Source organism: Zosterops lateralis (assembly GCF_965231275.1).
Source record: "Zosterops lateralis genome assembly, chromosome: 2".
NCBI classification, from domain to species: domain Eukaryota; kingdom Metazoa; phylum Chordata; class Aves; order Passeriformes; family Zosteropidae; genus Zosterops; species Zosterops lateralis.
This window is the reverse complement of record NC_139763.1, coordinates 30,463,728-30,490,645: the sequence shown is the minus strand read 5'-3', so window position 1 is coordinate 30,490,645 and position 26,918 is coordinate 30,463,728. Positions and strand designations below refer to the sequence as shown.

Here is a 26,918-nt window from a genome sequence, read left to right as displayed (position 1 = left end):
AAAGGATTCTTGGTTAGTGAGGGAAGGCAAAGCAGATTATGTTGAGTTTCTGTTTTGGAGAAACAAGTTTGAAATGTGGGGTATTAGGTAATAGGCTAAAAGGCACTCTACATGCCATTTGGGATCTCTACAGAGGTAGGCAACAGTCTATATTCAGAATTTCTTAAAGCTGGCCAAACTAGGAACACAGAGTACAAGTAACAGCCCATTTTCTGACATAGTCTATCCCAATTTCCATGTGAATAGCTTCCAAGAGCCAGGCCCAGAGAAAGTTCATAGCCCTCCCGTTTTTGAAAGATGCACTAAGGTCTAAGAATTAAGTGCTCTAAGAATTTCTGAACTCTAGCAGAGGGGTCCTTGGGGTTTGGATGCCTGGCATTTCAACTAAAGGAAAACTAGCGAATATGTTGATTTTTTTAATTTAAAAAACCCCAAAAAACCAAAACCAAAAAAACCAACAAAACAAAACTTGTGTCATATTTCATTTTTTATGAGAAGCCTTGTTTTTCTTTCCAAAATACTTTAAACTTTCAGGGAATGCAAGCTCCAAGTTGCAGCCAGATCTGATAGCAACTGCAATTAGATAACATTAAAGAGAAAAAAAGTTCTTCCAAAACCCAGTCTGTAACCTAGAGAAAACAAACAAACAAACAAACAATTTTCTTAAGTAGTGGTATCATAATTTTTTTTTTTTATAACTAAAGCTCTGCTTTTGCGTGCTGCCAGTACTTCATGACCCTCTTTTATCAGTAAGATATTAACTTCCAGTAATTTGTATATATTAAGGAACAAGCAAGACTATTCAGTAACAAGTCTTTATAAACAGTATAATTTGTCAAGAAGTTCTCTTCAGTGACTTTCCAGAGAACTGAAATCCATTTTAGTTGGGTAAACTAATAAGAATTGTGTCTTATGTATGCAAGGCATGACTTCCAGAATGCCATGTATTTGTAGATATGTCTTCCTAATAAATTGTGAAGAAAAAAACCTCTTTGTTCTCAGGGAAGATGTCAGACAGGAACAACAATGATGTGCTAAATAATTGTTTACACAGTAAAGAAAAATGGAGTGGGTGCTGCATGGAAGGAAGTTAGCTTCCCATGCACTCCGAGAGGAGTGTTGGCTGTAAGGACCTGGGATGTCTGGAATGAGTCTATGATGCTGCAACAAGAACTGGCTTCTTTATTTTAAAATTTGGAAGATTTCACTTATGAGCATCTTGTTTCTGCCCTGAAGTTATTTGGACACAATAGTGATTGTTACTGCAGTGTTTCTTTTGTGTATAAACTTAGGATAGGCTTCTTGCCCAAAGACAATTGCCTGTTCAGACTCATCCTCACCTCTATATTGTAAGACATTCTGGCATCTAAGGACAGGACCACCTGTGGGAATGGAAGATTCTGGAGACTCAGCAGTGTTTTAATTTCCATAAGAGCAACAGATGTGCTGCATAGATCCTCCCTCTGGTGGTCTTTGTGGTCTCCCCGTGGGAATCCTGCTGGTGGCCTGGTGACATTCACACATTCAGAACAGCTGCTGTTATTTTCATTCTGGCTGGCAGTATCCAGACCCTGTGGGATGGCAGTGCAGCTGCTTTCCTTTTGAGGCAAGGCATGGAGAAAAGAAATTTAGAATTTCTTTAGAAAGGGAAACTGATTTTAAGATACTAAGTCTTTGTTAGTGATGTTATGGGTTTTGTTTGAATACTGTCCTTGGCCAGACTATAACTATCTAAGCGTAACTATCATTGTTAGATCTTTCATAAACTGCTGGTGATCAAATAGCATACCAAGTAATGTATCAACATGCAAGCCAAAGGAAATACTTGCCATCCACATAAAAAAAAGCACACATATGATTCTGGTTACTTTAGCCAATTACTTCCTTCAAGACAGTCACCTCTATTTTACATCCTTTGAACTGGCAACTACAGTGGATTTGTAAAACTTATAAGATACTTAATATTTCTGGCTTGGTGGGATGAAGGAGTGAGATGAGTAGGGTAAAAATACTGATGTCTTTGTAAAATTTAAATTCTTATTAGTCCTTTGCATTTTACATGCATGCCCTCACTTACTGCTGTGTGGGAGCCTGCCATGCCAGTTGACCTTGCCTGGCCACCATGGCCCCACCAAGCTGCTCTATTACCCTCTCAATAGAACACGGGGAGGAAATACTATGAAAAGTCCGTGGGTTGAGAAAAGGACAGTTGGATGACTTACCCGTTACCATCAAAGGCAAATTAGACTCACTCTAACCCTAACGTGGGGAAATTATTTTGCGAATTATTAAGAGTAGGATAGTGAGAAAAAACCCCAAATGAATCCCATCCTCTTCCAGCTCCTCCCTTCTTCCCAGGCTCAATTTCACTCCCAAATCTCTTACCTGCTCCTCCCAAGTGACACAGGGGGATGGAGAACAGGGGTTGTGGTCAGTTCATAACATTTTGTTTCTGTTTCTTCTTTCTTCTCACACTGATCCCTTACTGCAAAGGGGGTGTCCCTCTCTTAGGAGACACTTCACAAACTGCTCCAGTGTGAAGCTTCCCATGGGCTAGAGCTCTTCACAAACAGCTCTGGTGTGGGTTTTTACACAGGCTGCAGCCCTCAGGAACAGACTGCTCCAGTGTGTGTCACCTTCCAGAAAACCTGCTCTTACATGGGCTCCCCTGTGGCCTAGTTCCTGCCAGAAGCCTGCTCCAGCATGGACTCACCATGGACTACAGCTTCCTTCAGGTCGCATCCACCTGCTCCTGTGTGGCATCCTCTATGGGCTGCAGGAGGGAAAACTGTGGCATCATGATTTTCCCCATGGTCTAAAAGAGAATCTTTACTCCAGCACCTAGAGCACCTCCTCCCCCCCTTGTTCACTGCAGGGTTGTCTCAGCCCTCACTCACAGTTGCTGTGGAGCAGTTTATACCTTTTCTTAAAGATGTTCCCACAGAGTACTTACCAATGTTGCAGAGGAGCTCAGGTGTGGCCAGCGTGGGTCTCTTTTGGAGCTGGCTGGAACTGGCTCTGTTCAACATGGGGGCAGCTCCTGGTGTCTTTTCACAGAAGTCACCTCTGTACCATCCCAAGTTTTGTCAAATCAAATACACTTTGGTTAGGAATATATCCACCAACAGTGTCTGCCTTGGGTAACTGTCTCAAACTTCTTAAGGAAAGGAACCATCAGAACTATTTGGGGACCAGCCCCTTCATCACCTACAGTGTGGGTGGTACTAGGGCTGCATGATCAACGAAAAAGTCCTGAGGAAAGTTTTTCCTTGGAAAAAGTCCATCTCTATTAGAATACTATAAGTTTTGAAAAATCCTTCTAATTTCTATTTTACACAAAGCATGAGATGCCTTTGCTAGCCACAAGAAGGGCACCATGACACAGAGGAACAGGAAGAATGCTGCAACCTCAGCAGGGTGGATCCCCACCAGCCAAAAAGCATTAGACCTGACAGAGGTGTGGGCACACCCAACGACAGCTTCCCCTGCCATCCCACCATTTGCCATTCCACCAGAGTTCCCTGGGTTGGCCTTAAGAGATGGAGATAGTGAAACTTTTCCTGATAGGATCACATGTGTCTGAATGTTCCCCTACTGTGGCCACTGACAGTCTGCAAGCAGGGTGCAAAAATTGTACCCTGCAAACGTTGGGTACTAGAATTAGGGTATTAGGCAAGCAAGGCTAATGTGCTGCTAGGCTAAGCACTGCTTCTTGGAGCAAAGTGAACTCTGATGGTGCTGAATTTCTGTTTCCCTATCTCTGCTTTTTATCTCAGGACTTTATATTTTTCAATCTCATTATTTTTCCTCTTGCATGCTTGAACTCCTCACTCTTAAGGTCTCAGTAACTTCATGCAGTCTCAGTTTCCACTTTTTGTATCTTGTGTGGCTTTAGCTTGCATGTTTTTCACAGCCTAGGAGTAATTTTGCCAACACATTTGAGTTAAGTTCATACACTCATGCTGTGCCAGAACACTCATTGAATCAGTGATGGTTGAATCTCTGGATCATTGACTCCTAGTGCTGGCAAGGACCTGTGGGGCCAAGTATGCTCAACTTGATACTAAATTGCCCTATAACACTGAGTGGCAGCTCCACTAGGTTCCAAGCAAATTTCCAGTGCTTCACTACCTTCTCTTTTAAAAGATTTTTTTGCTGTCTTGCTTAACTATCCCCTGCTTCAGTTCAAACTCATTCCTTATCTCTTTGCTTCAAGAACCGATGACACCCTTGCTTGCTGTAGTGCTATGCATACAGGCTGCCAAGGAGCAACTAACCCCTCAAAGAAATCTCTGGAGGTATTTCTGTAAACTCTTTCTTTCCATAAACTTATCAGTAGGATTTAGTTTTAAAAGATGGGCCAAAAGTTATGAGGCATTCAGCATTGATTTTAGTTTCTTATGGAAGATGCAGGATGGCTTTTTCTTAGCTGGCAACTATCCTCTTTAGCCAGGAGCCCAGTTTCCCATCTGCACCATGATCTGGGAACAGCCTGGGCATGGGAACAGACTACAGGATTAAGGGCTCTTCTGAGGTATGGAGCAACACTGATCTAAGTTTCGGCGGACTTTATGACAGAATAACCTTTTATGTGTCCAGAAAATTGAAGTTAGCTTTACTTGAATATATTTAACCTTTCCCTAGATGAAACGGACATGTTGGGATTAAAGGATATTGAACCCACCACTGAATGCAGATGGTTACTACAGAATTTTTGCCAAAGTGTCTCACATCAGGAAATGAGGAAGACCTTGATTCTGATGAAACCTCACAAACTTGAGCAGGGAGTAATTTGTGTGCTTTTGAAGGTAGGAGTCTGAACTGTTTGACCAAAACATTGTGAGATTTCATTGTTGCAGGTTGGTTGGCTTCTTTTTTAGATCTTTTGCCTGTTTTTTTTTTTTTTTTTTTTTTTTTTTTTTTTTTTTGCCATATGGGAAGTGCAACCCCCAGACCACTTCAAAGGAAATGCTATACCAAGAACTGGGGAGACCATGGGTGTAACATAGATAAGATTTTTGCATATTGGCATATAATTGCTACATCTTTGTGTATTGATGTGGAGTTGTTGCATGCTGACAGTGGAATCCCAGGAACACTGGAAGGGACAAATGGAAATCACAGCTCTGTTAGGGAAGGGAAACAAAAGTTTTAATGACTATAGGATAAAATCTTCTTTCCCTCAGAGACTTAATTTAGCTGTTGGTGCAGATAACTGGTTTTTCAGCACCTTCTTTGATCAGCTTAGCTTCAGTGAAGCAGTTTCCTTCATTAAAAACTGTTCCTGATTCTCCAGAGATTTTTCAAGCTGTTCTCAGGGAGCTGCTGCTTGACTAGACCATGCAAAGCTATTACTTGTTTTCAAGCAAAATCTGTTTCGAAGTGCCTTCTGCCATGTGAGTGCCACCTCTCTGTGCTCCCCAGCCAGCGGATTTATTGCACCATAATTGTGCTAAAAAGGAATAACTCGCAATAAAGGGAAACCTATGCTAGTGGTGAGAGATATCTGATTAATTGGAACTATGAGATGCTATCTCTTATAGGTACTTAAAGTCAATTGCTACAGTAATTTATTTACATGCTCTGCTCTATTCAGTGGGAGGTGTCTTAGAATGAAGCTGTGTATCTTGCTGCTGCAGATATGAACTGCCCAAGCCAGATAAACAGAGCTTACAGTAATATCTGGTACAAGCTAAGCAGAGAAATCTCTGCAAAAGACAGACAGAACAAGCCACTTCCCTGCTTTCTGAATTTTCCAAATGGTAGGTGAAATTTTTTTATAAGAAAATTTATTATTATTTCAGTTTACTCATATACTTCCTTGAGAAAAAATATTGGACTAAAATAGCAGGTATGCTTCCATAATAGGCAAATAGTGTTGGGACTAACATAAAGCTTTACCTTGTAGTGAAGTGTATTTAGAAATGGATTTTGCTGTCAGTTTTCTGGCATATATTTTCACTAATTAATTAAAGACAGAGAAAATCTTTACTCTGCAATTGATTTTTCAGAGTTTAGCTTTTTTTTTTTTTTTTTTTTTTGCTTAAAAATATTGTTTAAGAATAGTGTGTATATCAGTCTTAGAAATTCCATGCTTTATTACTGAAATTCCTAAATTTTACACCTACACCTGTAAGTCGTGTAATTGTGAATTCACTCTTGTGAATGCTAGTGCTGGAATAAATTCAGTTCTACTGTTGCAATTTTAATAGGATGTTTTCAGTTGGAATGGATTTTCTGGTTTGATAGAAGAATGAAAATCACTTCCAAAAGGTGTATGGGTTGTATATATCAGTAAAAAAAATCCCGCAAAATTGCTCTTTCATGGTATGTTTACATTGAAAAGTCTGTGAAGTTTTTTGGGTAGAAATTGCAGTACCATTTCCAGGTTTTTTTTAGTATGCAAGGTAATGTTTGTCACTTATATAAACATTATTATAAACGTTTTGTTGGAAAATAGAACTTTGTAAAGAAAATGAGAAATATATTACTAACACACTTAGTTCAGTTAGTTCTGAGAAGCAATGAGTTAAGCCCCACAGACCACTGCTTCTGCAGTATACACGAGTTCCCCCTTCTCTTACCTTCCTTTGGTAGAGGACTAGATTCTGACCTACTCAGATAGTTATCCCAAATTTTGGATCTAATGCTCTTTCAGAAGCACACTGAAGTGTTCGTTTACAGAGCTTAGGCTTACACTCATACCATTCAGTCACTCTAAGCTGTAGGAAGAAGCTGTAAGGCACTGCAGAACCAGTCCTTCTCTTGCTGTTTTCTGTCTAGACCTGCAACCTCTGTTTCAGTTCATATTGAGGCAATTTGTTGTTTACTGCTGACTTTGGAAAATGCAAACAGAATCACATTGCTTTTTAATCACATGAGCTCTTTGAATTTTCAGGGAACAGTCCTCTTTTAATTAGAACCCTCTATATTGTACATATTCATGCACACAACCCCGAAACCCTACTTGAACTGCTGCTGGTCCACAGCAACTTAAAAATGGAGGGAAAATCAATAAAGCAAGCACCAGATTTGGTGGGGAGCATCTCAGCTCAAATATTTTGCATTCTTTTGGTGCAGGCTGGTAGCCCAGTATGTGTAAGGTCTCTCAAATAAATATCTTTTTCAGTAAACAGAAAGCTAATTGCAACAACTGGCAAATATGGAGATATGAAAGTATGAATTTCTTACCCCTGAATCATTCTGACACTTGTTAGAAAAGTTGGTGGGAGCAAGTAATTGGCTGTCTTCCTTCCTGGACAAAGCTGTATCCCAAAAATGGTGAAAGTACATCTACTTGCAACTTTCTGGTAATCACCAGTCTTCCATTTCTAGGGCTAGAATAGCACTGGTAATAAGGGACTTACCAATGTCTCCAACAGTGGTATTCCTTGTGGCTAAATTCCTAATAAACACTTACAAATAAAACATCAAATGAGAAAAAAACCCCTTCATTTCAGAAAGACTTCAAACTTAGTCTTAAAAATCAATCAGTTTAGTTTTTGTCATCTTGCTGAGGTATCACTCACTTAAACAAGATTGCTCTAAAAAAATAGAAAGGGAGTTAATATGATTGCTGGCATACCTCGTTGGGGGCAAATAAGTTGCTGGAACAAAACCAAACACTTGATGGGAAAAGCTCCCAGTAGAGAAGAAATATTCTGGATATTTTTGCTCCCTGCTAGTGTTAGAAATAACTTCTAGGAACACGCCTCATGCTCTAAATGATGAATAAATACAAATGTTTTGCTGTGCTGGTGCTGTGAATGTCATTGGGCCATTTTGTGACAAATCTTTTTCTCCTAAGGGTGTGTCCAGTCCCAGGTCACTCATGAACCCTGTTCTGGGCCACCTTGCTCATTCCCTCCAGGGCAACACTCTTGATGTTAGTGTTGAAAAGTACCCTCTAAACACCTGTTCACCTTAAAATTAAAAACGTCAGTACATTTGCACTTGTTATGTTGTGCTTTTCTCCGGCAATAATGAAAGCAAGTAGATCCTAACACATAATACTTCTCCTGACTGGTCACTCACTTCCTGTAAAAGGCATGGCATTGGCTTTTCTGTGACATTAATGCTGAGACGCTCCTTTTTTTGGTCTAAACCTCATCTTTCCTGTGATTTGTGAATATCCCTGCACAGTACCTACAATGAAATTCTCACACTTGTCAAACACTAAGTTTTGTTACTGTTTTTCAGAGTATAAGAATAACCCTCTGGATATTATTAAACCTTCTAAAAGAAGACACTTCACATATCAATACAAAACTGATGATATTTCTGAAAGCTCAAAACTGAATTTCCTCTGAATTTCAGACTTGGCAAAAACATAGGACTTGATAAGTCTTGTCAATGTTTATTTAGTCTGGAAGGTTTTGGCACTGAGATAAAAATTCTTTGCAGTAAGTGTGACGACAGTACTTACATCTCTTGCCTGTTTTTCACTACTCCCCTTGTGCTCACTATCTGCAAGATAAATTATATTTCCTTTCTAACTTGATTTCTCTTGAAAACAGCTTGTCTACTGTCTGTGCGATCCTGTGACTGCTGCTTACTCATACACAACAATAGAACCTGCTGCTCTGTGATCTGCAGTGAAGAATTGCATTCAAGGCTTTTTAATGGTAAGTAGAATGCTTACAGCCAGGTAGTATAGCGGGATTGCATGCCTGCTGTCTCCTGAGATATTCCTGGATTAGGTCAACTTAATGCCCATGATCAAATGCTCAGGTTTTTTAAATAAAGGGGTTTGCTGAAGAGTTCTTGAGCCACACCACGAGGTGTGAATTACAGCTGGTGCGTATCAGGTAGACACAAATGAAAACAACATGAGATACAGGATCTGCCCTGCTGCTGTTAGCTAAGTACAATAGTATGCTCCTTTACCTAACTTTCCAGTCCATTTCTTCAGTTCCCCATCAGCTTAGCATTGTTTATGATGCGCACCTGGTTTTGATCTTACTGCTAAACACTTACCTAGAGAAGCTGTTGCTGAAGATAACTCCCCTTTCAGAAAAAGACAAAAAAGTATTGTGCACCTAGGCAATTTATTGGATGTAACCTTAATTCAAAATTAGGGTATATATTTTCAAACTCAGGATATGTCCTTTTCTAACTTGAGGTGCAGTTTCTCTGCACTTGACTATGAAGAGAATGCCAATGCATATTTATATTCATTTAAAAGAAAAAGCAAGCAAATTAAAAGAGGCTTCTGCCTGAGGAGCACCATGACAGAGTAATTCCTTGTCTCCCACTAAACTAAGTCATAACTGTATTCTCAGTGATGATAGAACAAATAACATCACCTCAAAGCTTCAAAACCGCTGCTATGTACATACACACACTCTACAGAGTAGCTCATGTGATGCAGTTTATCACTGCATGATATGATTTTCTGTTCAATTTTCTGATATACATCAATACAGCATTACTGATGCAGTCAGAGTATATTCTAAGATATCAATATTTTTCTTCTTTAGAAATATGATGGGGCATATAGATTTGATCCTCCTATCTGCCTTCCTCTCTGTTTCCATGACATCTGAAACATGTAAGTCACACTTTAAAAATACTTTGTGAAAAGATTTGTTCTGTAGAAATGTGTAGGCTGTTTCCAATTTGGTGTTTTATTTTTAAGCCTAAAGTTAGTGAGTTCACCTCAAACCACAAATCATAACTTAAAATCTAGCTTTTAATGTATATTAAAATGCACCAAACTCTGTCCATTTCTATGACAGCAAGTCTAGGTTCAACTTCTGCCACTTGGCACCTCTGCAAGCAGCAAGAAAAGGGTCTTGAAAGAATTTGAGTAGCTGCTGCTCCAGATCCCAGCTGGGCACAAATTCCAAGAACATGCTTTAATTGCACTGAGCAGTGCATATGCATATGCACTCTGCTGAATCAGGGGTGTAAATGGGTGCTGTCCTTCATAGAAATACTCTTTAATTTGGGTGTGTTAATGAAAAATGCAGTATAACAATAATGTTTCCCTGCACAGGGGGGATGTGCAGGACAGTAAACTGTTTCTGATGGGCCAGCTCTACTGACTTAGCTGTATAATGCTGACCAGTGACACAGTGTTGTACAGCACTCATGTACTTCTATTCTCTAGCTGAGATGCTCATTTATCTGAAAAAATTCTGTAAGATATGATCTTTAAATATTTCTCCATATTGTCAATTTTACAATAGGAAAGATAAGATTCATGCAAATTAGATTTATTAAGATACCAAATTCTGCTGAAGAATTTGCCACGATAATTTTCACAGATGTCACTGAGTTTAGATGAGGCTTTTCTTTTTCAATGTCTTCCCTCTCCACACCCTTTTTCCTCAAAGAAATCTATTTTTCCCATGTGTTCCCCCTTTGGCAGGGCAATGCTGACTTTTTGACCCCCCCGATACGTCCTAGTGTCTGTGCAAGGCTTGTGGGTGGAAAACTGTTAAAATGATGGGGTTGGGATTACTCATACTCATACCTGGCTAATTTAGGAGCTCCAAATGAACAAGCAAGATGACAACATCAGTGGCGATGGATCACTTCTTTAGAAAGAACCAGAACAGAATTATTAATTATTTAGAGACTCTCACCTCCTGATTTGTGCACCTACATGTCTAAAGGCACCACTGCAAAATGTCATTTTTGATAGACACTATTTTGGTTAGCTGTTTGGTTATCTACTCTCATTTTCATGCTCCTTATCCACTGCAGTTCCTCTGCCAATCTCAATCTTTGTCCTGTCACCATCCTTGCTCATATTCCCATCTTTTTTTTCTCAGAATGCAATTTAACTTTCAGATTAATGATTTTTTTTTTAGTGGCCAGTACACTATTCAAGTACCTGATCACTTAAGTATTTGTCAAAATTGCTTGATTCTAGTTTCTGTGGACCAATTTCAGTATTCAAAAGTAGAAGTATACTAAGTTTAAAAGAATTTTTTAAATTTACTGTCTTACTCCTAAATTTTCTTATGTGTGACCACATGTGGTTTATTTTTCTAAGCTTCTTATTTGTCTCAATTATTTCTGGTATCTTTTCACCTTCCCACCTTCTCATCAGTTTCTTCTGCTCATGTTATTACATTGCTTCCATTTTTTCCCACCCCATTTTCATGAACTTCAGAGAGAAGGTGTTTTTTTTGTGTTTTTATTGTATTTTAGTTTTCCTAAGGATTTATTCTACAGACTTCCTTCTTCTGTGATTTTTTTTCTTCCAGGAAAAAAAAGATCAATTTCATTTCTCTGTATTAAAAAGGCAGGAAAAAAAGCACTCATCTATTGCATAAATAAATATTCATTTTACTGAAGTAAGGAAAGACAGCTACATTAAATTCAGTATTTTTAATTTGTGTTTTGAATAAAAAAGGGTTTTAGGCAAAGATTTACATAACAAGCTCATTGTAAGAAGTCACTATTTTTTCAATTAAGTCTTCTTGTTTTTCGCTGTGTGTCTGCTTAGGGATTTGTTTGTTTATTTTTGCCCCCCACATTAGTTACTGTTTTTGGAGACAAATGGCTCCATAACTCAAGGTAAACAAAATTTTTATTGAAAAATAATCTAGTGAAAATAAGCTAGCTGTGTCATCATTTCCGAAAGCTGAAGGAGGATAGAAGGACATGACTGGCCTACTGATCCAGGAATGCCAAGTTCTCTGTCTCAGCAGACAAAGGTTTAATTTATATGAGATTTTAACCTTTTTCTCATTTGCAGTTGATCCTATGGAAGGTGAAGCTTTCGTGATAAAATGTCCCAAGCGGAGTTCATCTGTGAAAGTCACCTGGTATCACATGGATACTCACAGAATAATTCCCGCGGAAGAGGAGGGATCTCGAGTATTTTCCATAGAAAGATTTCTTTGGTTTCTGCCAACTTCTAGGGAGGATTCTGGAAACTACACTTGTGTAACACATCTGTAAGTGCCACAAGGAAAGTGAAAGGTGTACGACTGGCAAGAATATATATTTTGATAATATATTCTTCTAATTATAATTTGTGGAAATTATTACTTTTTTCATATGTTTTCACCATTCAACTGCTTTTTATGGCAGATCACTAAAATCAAGCTGTGACTGAAATATAATAATCATCCACATATTTACAGTGACACACATTTGTTATAAATATTAATATATTCCATATAAAAATGCAACCACTGACATACCTTATTCCATTTTTAAAGTTCAAGTAATCGCACCAAGTCATACAACATGAGTGTGCAAGTGCATTCATACAAGCCAGGAGAATGTTTCCCAAGTCGGATTCGTTACCCAAATGACACTGGAAGAGGAAAAATTGTTTGTCCTACCATTGATAACTATAAGAATGCTACTATTGTCCAGTGGTATAAGGTAAATAAAACTCTGACAGTGACAGTGTAGGTCAGAATATTGAAAAGCTCTTTGTAACCAAGCACATTTTTCTTTTCCAGGACTGCAAACCTCTCCAGGGACAGAGATACTTCAAGCAAGAAAAATATATTTATATTGAGAATCCAAGAAGGGAGGACGATGGTTATTATACTTGTCAATTTATTTATAAGCATAAAGGAAATGTGTTTAATGTATCAGCAACAAGAATTTTCATAAGTGAGGGTAAGACAGTAATTATGCAGCTTGCTAAGATAAAAAGCCTGAGGTCAACTAAGAGCAGAGGAAACTCCTTTTGTACATTTAAAAGAAAAAGAGCTTTTGTTGGTTTGTTTTATCATCTTATTTAAGATTTAGATCAGCTTTATTCGATGAATTTTGTGGATGGTCATTCACATAGAGCAAGATGGGATAAAGTCAGACCTGTTCTCATTCAGGTTTTTGTTTAAAAGACTCTGATGACTCTGGTTAGGTGCTGTGGTTGGTAGAGTTCTCTGGTAGCACATTTCTGAAATGAAGGATTTCCTCAATGAGATGCCACAATGCTCTGCTTTCTATTTTTTGAGAGCAGAGAATTTGTGGCTAGTGAGGACTATCTGGTGATCACTAGATCAGTCATGTGTTGATGGCCTACAACTTAATGCCTCTTCCATCCATCTCAACCATCTAACATTTATTTGCTAGTCAGACTGAAAAAATTTTAAATTTGTCTTGAATGGGACAAAATGAAAAAGATATATATAGAAATAGAAAATGTATGGTTCACAGTGATTACTATGTCTCTGTGATTTTGAACATAGCCAATATGACTGAGGTGTGTGGACTTTGGGTTGCCTCTAGGATGCAGTCTCTTCAGGGAGGCTTTGTGTTTAGATGGTGGCCAGGAAAGGGCACACAGCAATTTGCAGTTTCAGATTGCATCGACTTGCAAAACTTCAAAACGCATCTTCAGTTCTGCAACCAGATCAGTAGAAAAATAGTCAAAAAGACCTTTTCCTGGGGGGTGGTGGAGAGCTTGAGTTTGGCTCATATGGTTGTTTTATTGCTGTTTAGTCTCTTTGTTTGATTGGTTTAAAAAAAAAAAGTAATGTCCATTTGCAGACTGAACATCAGGGTTTTGCTCTGGGGAGGAACACAGCTTGTGGGCAGAACACAGACTTGAGGCCTGGGGCCGTTGAATGCAGTTTTTGCTGCTGTGCCCAGACCTCAGAAGCAGAGTTCATTCTGATTTTTCTGAGCTGGACTGAAGACAGATTTGAGCAGAGACCAGTTCAGTAGCTGGGAAATGTTGTGCCTTTCCTCCTTTGCTACCCATTGCTCTACATGATCATGATCATGCTTTACGTGATACTTCTCTGCCTAACAATTTTTGTTTGAATGTACTTCCATCAAAACTTCTCTAACTGTTCTGGAATACTGTTCTTCTTGGGTTCCAACAAAAAAATTCTGGGTTTTATTAGGCCCAAAGACATTTGAATTTACCAAAGCCTATGTTACATCCAGGCAGATCTTGAAGTTCAACAATCTTTTTATTTGAAATCCTTGAAAAAGAAGAGTTTGCAACATAACATGTGAAATTTGGGCTGGGTCTGGCATGTCTGCTCCAGGTTTTGCTAGGTTCAAAGTACTTAATGACAGCTTCGTTGAGTTTTTATCATACCTTAAGATTAGTATGCTGAAGTGTTCTGTTCTGTTAATATTAGAGAATTATGATACGCATTTCTGTTGCCTTCCAGATCCATGCTGAAGGATTTTCTGCCTCTGAATGCTGGCAGATAAGAACTTAGCATAGTCAGGTAGCTGGGAAGTTACTGGCTCTCTCCTGACTTCTATTTTATCATATCCAGTCAGTCTGGGAAGCAGAGACTGAAATGTGTTCCTACAGATTTTTTTTGGAAATATGGGTTTCACAGAAGTGCCTTGAGATGGAAAAAGTTTATGAGGAAAGGGTTAGAAAGCAATATGTTTTGAGTTCAGATACTGCATAAAAGTACATATTAGCTATTTTGTATAATGGATATGAGTAATTTGTCAAATGTCTCTTAAAAAACCCCCAAATAGTTGAGAAAACACACAAGCCTATAACAGCATTTGCTTTTTTCCCCCACACAGCAGCTAAAACAGTACTTCAAAACCTAATTCTTTTCCTTTCTATGTACAAAGGGAAAAATTAAATAGATGGGGGGAAAATAGTGAAAATATTAACATGTACATACTCCCCAGAGATATTTTGTTGTAGGAATAAAACCAGATGGTCCCAACAGGTATGTAAAACATCGTTAGTTTTAAATTCTGTTTTGTGATCATAAAATATTAATTGTACAGATTACAAACCTTATCTTACAAAATGCATTTTTGCAACTTGCTAATGCATGCTTTCTTTTCCTCTTTAATTTCTAAAGTGAAATACTCACCTTTACCACCTCAAATCATATTTCCAAAGAATAAAGATGTAGTAGAAGCAGAGCTTGGTGAGTACAAATTTTAACTTGTTTTTGTATTAACATTTTGTAATGGTCTAGCAAACACAGGTATCTTCAAGAAGATGCAAAGATGGAACTTTCCATCACAGTTTAGCACCATAATATTTACCAGATTTAATTCCCTCCAGGCCCAAGGGTGCAAAGTTAGATATAATTGATGTGTTATTTAGGCATTAAGTGAAGTTTAAGAAGATTTAAATAACTTTTTCTACTCTCACTGGGGTAGACTAGGTTTATTCACAGAGTGAATCATTATATCTCAGCTGAAAGGTGAGAGATTCCATTTGCTTCAAAGAGGGCTGTGGCTAAATCCCTTGAAACTGCTTGATGGTACCTCTAAGAGCGAAGGATGGACTATTCTTGTGACTAGAGCAACTCCTTGCTACTTTCAGTCCCTGTGTGCAGACAGTGCCTGTGTCTCTGTTGAGGAATAAAAGAGAGCAAGGAAGTGGTTGCTGGCCCTGAGGCTGAGGAGCACAGCCTGTCTCATGTCCATGTTGGCTAGCAGGGATCAGAACAGTCTGCTTGGAAGATACTGGGAAGGCTGAAGGACAGGACCAAGCAGAGAATTTAGACAGAGTGGTTGAACAACCCACGATGTAGAGCTTGCTCCTGGCTCCCTTCTGTTCAGGGCTATAGATGTTCTCAGGGATTTAGATTAATTCTGGCTAACTTGCACCATCAGGACAAGGTGTTCCTGGTAGGACTGAGTTGTCTGGGGTTTTTCTGTAGTCAGTGGAGAAGGGTGAAGCTCTTCAGCAAGAGACTAAACCCATCTGAAATCTAAGTAGGTACTCCAGGATGCCTGTCTCCCAGGACAAGTGGAATGAAGCTGGGCCAATGGGAGAAGGGATTGTAACTACCACTCCTGTTTCTATCTTACAGCAAGACTACTCTGGTAGCAGATACTGCAGGGGTCCACAGCCCTCTCTGTGCCACATGCTGGGGCTCAGAGACTTGTCAGTTGACTCACATTCCCATTCTTTTTCCCTCTTTGGCCCAGTTGTTTTGTTGCTCAGAAATTAGGTGGCCCCTGCTCGAGGATGAGCTTTCTCTAGTGAGACAGTCAGTGCCTAGTGCTCTGTGGGCTCAGCCTATTGCTCTGGCACTGCTGACACAGAGCAAATTCACTTTACATTTAAACTCCGTTGCTGTACTGGTTCTATTGTCTCCCGTTTGCAAAAACGAAGGGATTTCTCTATGCTCCCTAATACCACAGCATGACCTAATCATAAGATTTGATAATCTTATCTAAGACCTGCTTAGATCTGGACTTACATGGAAACAATTTGACATGTTGTAATTATACTTTCTTTTGGTGCAATGGTGACCCTTACTTTGGAATAAATATTTCCTAATAGGAAATATTTATTAAGTAATTTCCTGGTTTTGTTTTGCTTGGACTGGTTTACTTTACTTTTGTCCAGCTTGAATAAAAGCCATGATAAGGCTGCACACAAGTCTTATGCAAAATAATACATACTGAAATTTTTAAGTTATTTCTATGTTTGTGTGTTAACATTTGTGTGTTAACCACCATATCCTTTCTGTGTTCCTCACTAGCTGATTACATGTGTCAAGCATCACAAGTAAAGGGTACATTGCCTTCATCATAATAAATATAAATAATTCCTGTTGTAGCACTCAGTTTGTTATTAGATCATTTGTTGAAAAAATTAATTTTACTATTTCTTTTTGTCTCTTCTATGTATCATTTTGTCAGCAGTAGTTCAGAAAAATATGTCAAAAATGTTACGACAAGACTCACAAGTTGTGTGAAGATTTGTAGAAAAAGATGTTATGAGGAGAATAAAATTATGTTTTTCATCAAGGAATGCTTACATCTCTGTATCTTGATTAGGTGCTGCTTTGTCTCTGAAATGTCAGGCCCGCCTGGGGATTAGGAAACAGCCACTGGCTGCTGTCAGATGGGATGTGGACAACATCCCAGTGAAAAGCCTTGCTTTATCAAGATTTCATGAAGAAACTCATTTGTAAGTGCATATAATGCAGAATAATCTTTCTTCTATGCCTAGCCATTGAAACCAATGGTACCAGCTCTTTCTCTTTCTATTAGTTTTGATGGACATGAGCAAGTATATTATGAAGAGACTACTTTGAATATTACTGAAGTAAAAAAGGAGGATCTGCAGTCAAATTTCACATGTATAGCATTGAACACAATGTACAACACAAGAGTCACGGTGACATTACAACTCAAAGTGCCATCTGAGGGTAGGAATTTTAAATTTTGATTCTTTACACTTTGCACTAAGTTTGAAATATGTTGGTGAGTTTATTTTATTGTTTGTTTCAGAAAGTAAAAAAACTTTCAGTTAATAAGAAGCAAAACCAGCCTGCTTCTTCCCTACATGTTCAAGCCAGTTGCAAAATTCTTGTGGCTGAGTTCTTGGGGTTGGGGAGAGGGGAGGACATTATTCAAACAGTATCAGCAAGAGATGAAATATGCAGAGCGTGACTGTATCAGCGCTGTGATAAAAACATCCTGTTTCTAGGATATTTCTCCACTGTGACAAATCAAACTATTGTTTCTAGTGTAAAAGAGTGGCAGAAAACAGGCCAACTTTAAAAACAAAGGTTTCAGCTGCTGGTTAGCCAGTTTGTTTGCCTTCCTTACTATACTGCATCCACTGTAGTGCCCTTTTTGGACAGAATGTTATGTGAATCACTTCCTCAAAATCACTCTTTATCTTCCCTGAGTGCCACTGTTCTCTCTGCCACACAGAGGTTTTCAAAGGCTCTCCCTTGGTTTTGTTTTAAAGTTCCTGGTTCTAGCAGTACCTGAAAGAGAAGGAAGGTAAATGATGAGGACACGAATAATCCTTATCTCACATGGGAATATTCTGTTTTTATTAAGGATAGCCAGATCCCTAAGCACTGTTGCAAACACCTTGGAATCAGACTTCTACGGCAGAAAATGCTATTTTGTCTGTGAAGGCTCAAGAAGCAGCTGTGTTCAATTGTTTCCTTTTTCATCCCTTTAGATATGCTGAACCACCAAGAATCATGGAATCACAGAATGGTTTGGTTGGAAGGGACCTTAAAGATCATTTAGCTCCAAACCCCCTGCCAAGGGCAGGGACACCTTTCACTAGACCAGGCTGCTTAGAGCTCCATCCAACCTGGCCTTGAACACTTCCAGGAATGGGGATCCACAGCTTCTGTGGGTAACCTGTTCCAGTGTCTCACCACCCTCACAGGAAAGAATTTCTTCCTCATATGTAATCTAAAACTACTCTCTTTTCTTGAGGACTTTGAAAATAAATGTCAAGACCTTTAACAGGGACTGATTTTCTATAAGAAAATAGCAGGAAAAGTAAAATCAAGTGTATTGTTCATCACAGGGTGTGCACAGACCCGTGTCCTGCTGTATTCTCGTCTACTCATGACCTTCTACAAAATTATGGCTTCAAAGCCTAGACAAATTTCCTTGCTGTAGCCTAGACTAGAAGGGGTGTAAGTGAATTGTAACAGCAGAATAACACCCAGGAGGAAGACGGTGGGAGATGTTTTGGTTGGATAGGGGAGTTTGAGTGCACGTCACTCAGGAAGCTGAAGCACACCAGCTCTGCACTGAGGTACCTGAGTGTGGGAGTGAGCTTGCAAGGAAAGGGAAGGAAACCGAGTAACTGTTTCTGCTCACTAGTTTATCAATAAAAGCACCTTGTTGGCCCCATATTACAGACTAGATGAAGAAGAGTGTATTCTGTATTCATCCCATGAATCATTGAATCTAATTTCTGGTATAGACAAATCTTATTTTGTTTTCTTATTCATAGGTCTTCAGTAAATGTTCATGAAAGCTCCTGACTGTGACCCTGCTTTCACTGCTGCCTTTTTTGTATGGATATCTGTGACCTTGTCCGTGTTGCTGCTGTTGACAACCTGTCTGCTTCTGCTCCTCAGCACTGTTGGTGTCCAGAAGTGGCTGTGCTCTGCTTTAGTTTTCTTTGCTCAGTCCCCACACAGCTCAGCAATATTTATGCTAAAGCAATGTTGCTTGTTTCTCAGAATAATAAAAATGCTAGGATTCACTTGTGTGTCTCATCTTGTAAATGTGCAAGAAAGATGTGCATATTCCTCTTTTTTGTGTTTTGTGTGTTTGTATTTAATAGGAAAAAAATTTCCAAATATATGATTTCTTCTCAGTGTTTCCCACAGCACAGCTTGTGTCTGTTAGCTACTATCCTGTTAATGTTTTTTTTTACACAGTCATTCAAAGCAGAGATAAAGCTCAGCCCAGAGCATCAGCTCTGTTCTTTCTCAAAGATGTTTAAAGCTAACCTTTTGGCTCATATTCTGTAGACTTGATGTGGACAGGAACTCTAGACCCAGATCTCTGCTTTCACTGTCTGGAAGTGCATCCATCTTGGAAGCCAGAGAAAACAGAAAAAACTGCTGCTTTTCTGTAGTTTGTCTGGAACTCCTTCAAAAATTTCTTTCTGACATGTTTTCTCTGGCCTTTCCAATATTAGTACTTGTGAGATGATAGTCCTCTATTCCCATTGCTCTCAAATATAAATAGAAGATGGCTTACTCATGAACTCAGCTGCTAAATGATGCAGTGAAGTCAGATGGAACAACAGGATCTGTTCAGCCTTGTTCAGGGGCTTGTGGCACTTACATCCATTGTGCTGAATGTTTGCTAGCAAATTAAGTTAGTGAACATTCATTAGTTTATTCCAGAAAAAGGAATGAGCGGCTAAGCCAGCATTACTGGGAATTGAACCTGCTCTTCCAAGAAGACACATTTGTGGGGTTCTTGTCTAATACGTTACAAACTGCATGGGCACATTGCTTCTTTTCCAGCCTTGGTCTAATCAAATATAAAAAGCATTTTTTAGGTTCATAATTGCAAAAGTTGTTGGAACCTGTTTCTTCTCTAGATCTTTGTAGAGACAATGCAATACACCAGTAGTTGTTATGATGAGCACACTGTCAGCAAATGCATCAGTAAGAAACAATATCAGCCTCTGATGTTTGGGTCAGCCCCTCTGGGTAGTGAAAGGGGCTTCCTTACTTTGTGTGGGTGTGCGTATCGGCCAGGAAAATGGATCATATACTAAAATAAAAGAGGCCAACAAGGATGAAGCTCCCTATAGACATCATGTGACACTGTTAAAAATATGGCCAGACTCCACTTTAGAAGGAAGTGGTTGTTTTCTTGCTCAATCTTATTGGAAGGTGTTATTTCCTGATCTAGTTCTGGTGAGGTAAGCTTCATCACAAGCCTAATATTTCTTTTACCCTTTAAATGCTGAAAAAAGAAATATAAGGAGCGTAAAAATCTTGTTAAATTTACGTCACATCCTACCCCAGAGGAAAGGGAAAATGTATTTGTAAACTCCCAATTTACATACCTTTTCAGCAGAATTTCTCAGTCACATTCTCCACTAGACCAAATCTCTCAGCACCCATCCAAACTATTCTAGAACACTTCCAGGGATGGGGCATCCACAGTTTTTCTGGGCAATCTGTTCCAGTGTTTTATCACCCTCAATGTAAAAAATGTCTTCCATATATCTAGACTTAATCTGTCCTCAATAAGTCTTCATCTGAGGTGAAGATAGACAGATTCTAGAGCTCTTCCACAAGGGAAACTGGAACTAAAGCGGGTGGCTCCTTTCTATCCCAATTTTTCTTACCCATCATTGCTATTACATGCTCCTTGACCCTCTTGAAAGGAGAAGGCAGGAGAGAGCATCATCTGACTTCAGCACAGTTTATTTTATTTTTGTGACCGGGACATGTTCTGTTTTCCTGCTTGTCTAGTGCTATCTTAGTTCTTATCTTGCAGACTACATTAATTGCACATGCTCTTTGTACTCTATTTGTGCAATCATGCCAGAAGCCTCCATTTGTCCTTTTGTGGATTTTCATGCGTAGGCTTAGACGTCTCACAAATGGTTGTGTTATTACCAGCTTTTAAAAGTTACAAAATACTTAAACATCATTGTCAACTGCAGTTTTTAGTATAAGTAGGTCTGGATTCAACAAAGTGAACACTAATTATATCCTGCATAATATGCTTCCAGTTCAGGGGTCTATGTGTTGGCTATACCAGCTGGGGAAGGAAAAAGTTTTGTCATCTCTATTTTGAGCTCCTGAAAGCTGTAACAGAAGTAAGGACATGAGGCTAAAGCTTCAGCACACAGGTTAACTTCTCTGTGGCTAACAATATATTCATCTACTTTGCAGAGGTTCTTCCTAATGTCTTCCTGATCACAGGATCTCTAGTTCTGCTGGGTGTAATAGCAATCTCAGTAATCCTTTACCAGTCTTTTCGAGTTGATATTGTCCTGTTGTATCGGGAGATATTCCAGTCCTACTCAGTCAAGGATGGTAAGTAAGATTTGAGAAAAAAAATTTTAAAAAAGGAAAATGACAAATCATAGAGAAAGTAATTTATTTGATAGTGCTAACTCATGACATCTGAGCCTGATTCTTCTCTTTCTTACACCTTTAGTAAAGACAAGCCATAGCTCTCAAGTGCTTTACATTCCTTTGTTTCCTGGGTTTGGTAGCACTGAATTACATGAAAGAGAGATTCAGTCTTGGTTTTGTACTTTTTAAAATGAAAGTAATTGCCATAAAATACTGAATGATGTTGAAAATCTGATTTACAGTGCTATTAACTGTATTTACTTGTTATGTGCTCTCTAATGCAAAGGAACAAACCTGATGACTAATGTTAAAAGTGTATGTTAGAGCAACACAGTTTTTGTAGGCCAAAAAGAAAGATACCAATAGTGTAGAAGACATTTCTGGAGGAATACATCCCATCTAACTTTATTGGTTGCTTTCAGCTCAAGATTCAGACATCTACATTTAGTTGTATCAAATGAAATGCAAGTTTCCCTCTTAGACTTGAAACCTGGAGTTCTGTGGCTGGGTCCAGCTGTTTAACAGTAAGCAGTAGGTGCTGTTGGGGCTGCCTTAGGGCTTAAGTGAGACCTGAACCCCTCTGCAGGGGGCAGCTGAAGAGCAGGTGGTGCCTAATGATACAATGAGGTACATGTTTCTAAGAGCTCAAATCCAGTTAAATGGACAATTTTTAAATTTGAAGCTGACTCTTGGTAGATCTCTACAGCTAATCTAGCTACTTATCTTCTCATTAAAGAGGAAAGAAGTATGCTTTTTTAGGACAGTTTCCATGTAAGTATACTTTATGATGAAATAAATCAGACTCTGGAAATGGACATTTCATTATTATTACAGAATCACAAAATCACAGATTCACAGAATCAATGAAGACCTCTGCGACCATTGAGTCCAACCTATGACCAAACACCACCATGTCAGCTAGACCATGACATTCAGAGACACTTCCATCCTTTACTTAAACATCTCCAGGGATGGTGAGTCCAACACCACCCTGGGCAGCCCATTCCAATGCCCAATCATCTTTTCTATGAAGAAATTCTTCCTAGTGTCCAACCTAAACCTACCCATGTCCAGTTTAGCACTGTGTCCTCTTGTCCTGTCACTGGTTGTCTGGGAGAAGAGGCTGACCCCCACCCAGCTACAACCTCCTTTTGGGTCATTATGGAGAGCAAGAGGGTCAAACCTGAGCCTTCTCCAGACTAGATAACCCCAGCTCTCTCAGCTGCTCCTCAGAGGATCTATTGTTGGAATGGTTTGAGCAAGAACCTCAGGAAGAAAAGAAAGAATTTGGCCATTTCCACCAGAAAGAAAGAAACATTTGGGATTAGAATAAAATTGCTGTAATAGAAAACTTAATTTAGAGAAATGAAGCAAGGAATGAAATAAATACTTGACTTTGTACTTGGTTCTTATTGTAAGACCTTTTCCTAAGAAATGGGATTTTCACTCAGGAATGTGATATGTTGTGGTAATGATTAATAAAACCTTCAAGATGAAAGAATTTAAATGGAAAGAATATTTTGTGCTGAGAGACAAAGCCTGTCAATAGTGAATTGTATCACTGAAATAACAAATGCTGAGCTTCATTCCTATATCATGTTAATATGCATTGATCAATTGAAATCTTACTGCATATACTTTGGAATACAGCCTTCAAAATACAAAGGCCAGGTTCTCCAAAGCTATAAACATGCAGGATAAAACAATTGAGCATGATTAACACCAAATATGCAGAGTCTTTATTTTCCAAACATGCACTAGATGATATACATTATTCAGATTAGCTGGAACTTCTTAGATCTATTTCAGTGGCTGATATTTTTATTTCTCTCCCACTTTTTGCAATAGACAGCTCTAATTCATGTTAACACAATACTCCTTCCTCTTATTTTGCCTTATAGATGGGAAGATATATGATGCATATGTTATCTACCCCAAAAACCACACCAGTGAAGCTAACTTTGTGGAATATTTCGTTTACCAAATCATGCCAGATATTCTAGAAAATAAATGTGGATATAAATTGTGTATTTATGGGAGAGATATATATCCTGGGGAAGGTAAGTTTCAGATCTGATAATGCACTGAATTACTTCTCAAGCTTGAGCAAACTGTGATTCTAGTCCCTTTTATGTGTACAGAAAGTCACTCTACATTCCTGACCTTGAAGCTCATCCCCTCAACAGCCATTTGTCTGCCCTTTCAGGCCAGGTCACAAGGGCACCCTGTGCTTTCCAGTGTGCTAGGAAAAGCAAGCTACAAAGAAGGGGCACAGATTTCTTATTATCTTGGAACAGACAGGAAGCACAACCCTGAGTGTGACTCTTTTAAACACACCTGCTCTTCGGAAAGTCTAACTCTGCCAAGCCATTATCTGGGCAAAGCCACAGCCAAACCATGTGTGAGCTGGCTTGGCTGACTACAAGATAAAGAAGAGGAAAACCCCACACAAACTCAGCTGAGGAAACACCTTTGCTGTTACCACTCAGGAATTTTCAACCTTTTATGAGGCTGTTTGAGTCACAAGAAGTTCAGCTTCTTTTCACTGACATGATCTATTTTCCCTTCACACAATTCCCAGCATTAGTTCAGGAGAGAATTGGTATGCTTTATTCCTGCTTTCTTGTCTTTCAGGATGAAATCATGTTAATTAATCTGTGCTAATTTCCATACAGACACCCTCCACATTATCTTGTATGATTGCTGCCACCTAGGTGCTATCTGCTCTCCTCCAGAGCAAACTTGTCTGTCTTGTGTTTTGGTTCTTCTGTAGACCAGATCTTCTCTGTCAGTGAGCAGGCATGAAGCCCAAGCTGGTACATTTTCTGTTTCACATTTCTGAAATCATCTGCATTGGGCCAGGTGTCATTCATCTGCCCTGAGGCTGAGATCTTTGATATCCTTCTCTTCTGGAAAGTAGTGAAAGGGCTGCTTGGCCTTGGGAAAAACAAAGGTAAAGAACAGCTGCAAAAGTTGTTGAGTCAGACCATTCCCAGATCCAGCACAATGGAGCTACAGTAGCTCACAAAACTGTCAATGGCACGAACTTACACCACTTGCAGTGGTCTGGCAGCCCCCAGAAAAGGAAAAAGAGGATACATACGGAGCTGGCTGATGCATTTGCAAATCAGCTGGTTTGTGAAATAATTGGTGGGTTGAATTTCCTCAGCTGGGCTCCCATTTCCTTTCTTTTGGCCCAACATCACAGTAACAGTAGCATTGATCAGCTCTCCCTAACACGGCAGTGGGAAATTCAAACATCTTCAGTTGTACCTACACACAGATGCCCTGAAAGTCTGGATCTACCCCTGTAGGGTGAAGGCCAACACAATGCACAAATTAGCATATAAATTAGCACACGATAACTCAGGACAATTAACTGTGATTAACTCTAACCCCACCTGGAAATGAGACTCCTAGAAGCAAGTCACCCAAAAGTCTCCTAATTACTAGTTTTCATAGGTAAGTGTTGCAAGACCGTCTCTAAGGCATTAAACTTGCTACAACACAATTCCTTATATAGAGACTATTAAACACAATTTTAATATAGTCAGATCTACTGAACTTGTCCCTAGGCCACTGGACTAGAAATTCCTAACAATACTTAAAAGCAGTGAAAATATTAATGTTTCAACCAAAACCAAACCAAAACAAAACAAAAAAAACTTTGAAATGAAAGCTTTGTGTTTTGGGCTTTTTGATTATCTCTCCTTCTGCCCCATCCCCTTTGGTTGGTTATTGTTTTTCTGTCTTTTTGAGGCGTTTAGGGGATAAAGTCTTTTTCTAATTAATAACCTGTATCAGACTGAAGTGAGTTAGAAATTATGTCTGGTTACAAAGCAATGAAAATGGAGTTTCCAACCTCAAAAGAATTTTAAAAGAAATATCAGTGTCTCAACATTTTCTTGTATATTGCTAGATGCAGCCAGTGCAATTGAGAAGAGGATGCAGAAGAGCAGACGGCTGATCATCCTGCTAACACACCAGCTGGTTAATTCTAAAGAAGATACTTATGATCAACACATTGCTTTATACAATGCCCTCATTCAAAATGACACAAAGGTGATCCTTCTGGAAATGGAGACAGTTGGGACTTATGAGAAGCTTCAGGAATCTCTTAGGTTTATTATTAAACGACAAGGTACCATCAAATGGAAAGAGGAGCACACGGTGCACCCACAGTCACCCAACTCTAAGTTCTGGAAACAGGTGAGGTACCATATGCCACTGACATGCTGGCCCTCACACTTGGCTAACACCAGGTGAACACTCTTGGAAAACAGTGCTGCACTATCAGGATGGACTACAAGCCCACAGCTGTTTTTCCTCTCAGAAGGTACATGACTCTACAGTCTGGAAGTCTGGCTGTGTTTTTCGAACTTTTTTCAGTCCTTCAATCGAGTAACAATGGGGTAAATTGATGGAAGAGGTCTAGGAAACAGAGGGAACATTTTATAGGTATGAGAGTTCTGTAAAGAAATAATTCTAGATTGTGTGGAGAATTTTGCATGTCACAGAAAACCAAATACACCTATACTCTTTCTATACATAGTTGTATATATAATAGAAAGTTACGATCATGAGTAACTGAATGCCTTGCAGGTTTACTTCATCTTTCTAATGCAGTTGATGAAATATAAATGCCTACTCTATTGTTTGACTAGAAAGTATAACGTGTGTTTTGCAACTAGAATGTATAATGCTATGTTTTTGTTAGCTTTTTTCCCTGACACTTATTCCTTTTTGATTCAATAATGATACTCAAAAGACATTTCATTTTTCCTTAGTATGTATGCCTCACTAAAGGGTCTTTTGAGACTGATACAAATACAGCAGTAAAAGAATAAAGCAGTGTTAAGGGAAATAAATGCACTGATATATCTATATGTCTATAAATATAAATATAATATGCATTGTTACAGGAAATAAATGCACTGATATATACATATCTATATATTACATGCATTGTTAAGGGAAACAAATGCACTGGTATATATAAAGGTATTTTATATGCACTTCTATATATTTATTAAAATGAATCTCACACAAAGGGGAAATTTTAAACCTTTCAGGTACAATAATAATTCTGTTACTGTAATTATTATCTCCAGATAGAAATAACATATTAAAATTTAGGATTTTTTTTGATACACTGACAGCATTCTTTTAAGCGGCTGAAAAAATAGACTGCTTTTTGTAACAGGAATTATCCACATTTTTTCACCCTTTGGCCTCATGTGTAGTTATACTTTCTGATAGGAAATAACCTTAGATGCAAAGGTCAGAGCCAAATCTCCTAGTTCAGGGGAACAGGAACAAGATGTATACTAGTCCAGGTATCCCTGCAAACTTGAATCTTTTTAGATTTTCAAACCCAGGAAATTCTTACTGTCAGAGAAGGCTCCGTTTTCAGCTTTAGACTTGCTACAGAATGGACTTAAAAAGAAAATTAGATGCAGAACACTTATTGTTACCAAGTCCAGGATTACAAACAGGCAAGTTCTTTCCTTTTACTCTAAGTTTTTATTGAGTATGGATCATCAGACTTATTGATAGCTATTTGGAGCACAAAAAATGTGCATAAAATGTATGTATAAATATTTTTCAGAATTCAATTAAAAGATCTTTGGCAAAATAGACAGTTTTTCACCAATGAGTTGTATT

At 38.7% G+C, this 26,918-nt stretch overlaps 1 protein-coding gene across 2 annotated transcripts; it reads left to right on the top strand.

The window, feature by feature from the left end:
- Positions 1-5,592: 5,592 nt before the first annotated feature.
- On the top strand, positions 5,593-26,699 carry IL1RL1 (interleukin 1 receptor like 1; the record flags this gene model as incomplete). 2 transcript variants are annotated; one of them, XM_083855533.1, is made up of 12 exons in its annotated part: positions 5,593-5,762; positions 8,517-8,624; positions 9,480-9,550; positions 11,711-11,912; positions 12,180-12,348; positions 12,429-12,591; positions 14,769-14,837; positions 16,711-16,843; positions 16,927-17,084; positions 21,069-21,212; positions 23,156-23,314; positions 25,174-26,699. In XM_083855533.1, the coding sequence occupies 10 exons, from the start codon at positions 9,484-9,486 to the stop codon at positions 25,518-25,520; spliced, it is 1,611 nt and encodes a 536-aa protein (XP_083711659.1). In that variant the 3' UTR covers positions 25,521-26,699. The 2 variants fall into 2 exon arrangements, with proteins under 2 accessions (XP_083711659.1, XP_083711658.1); XM_083855532.1 differs by lacking the exons at positions 5,593-5,762; positions 8,517-8,624; positions 9,480-9,550 and having other exon boundaries at positions 11,617-11,912.
- Positions 26,700-26,918: the final 219 nt, after the last annotated feature.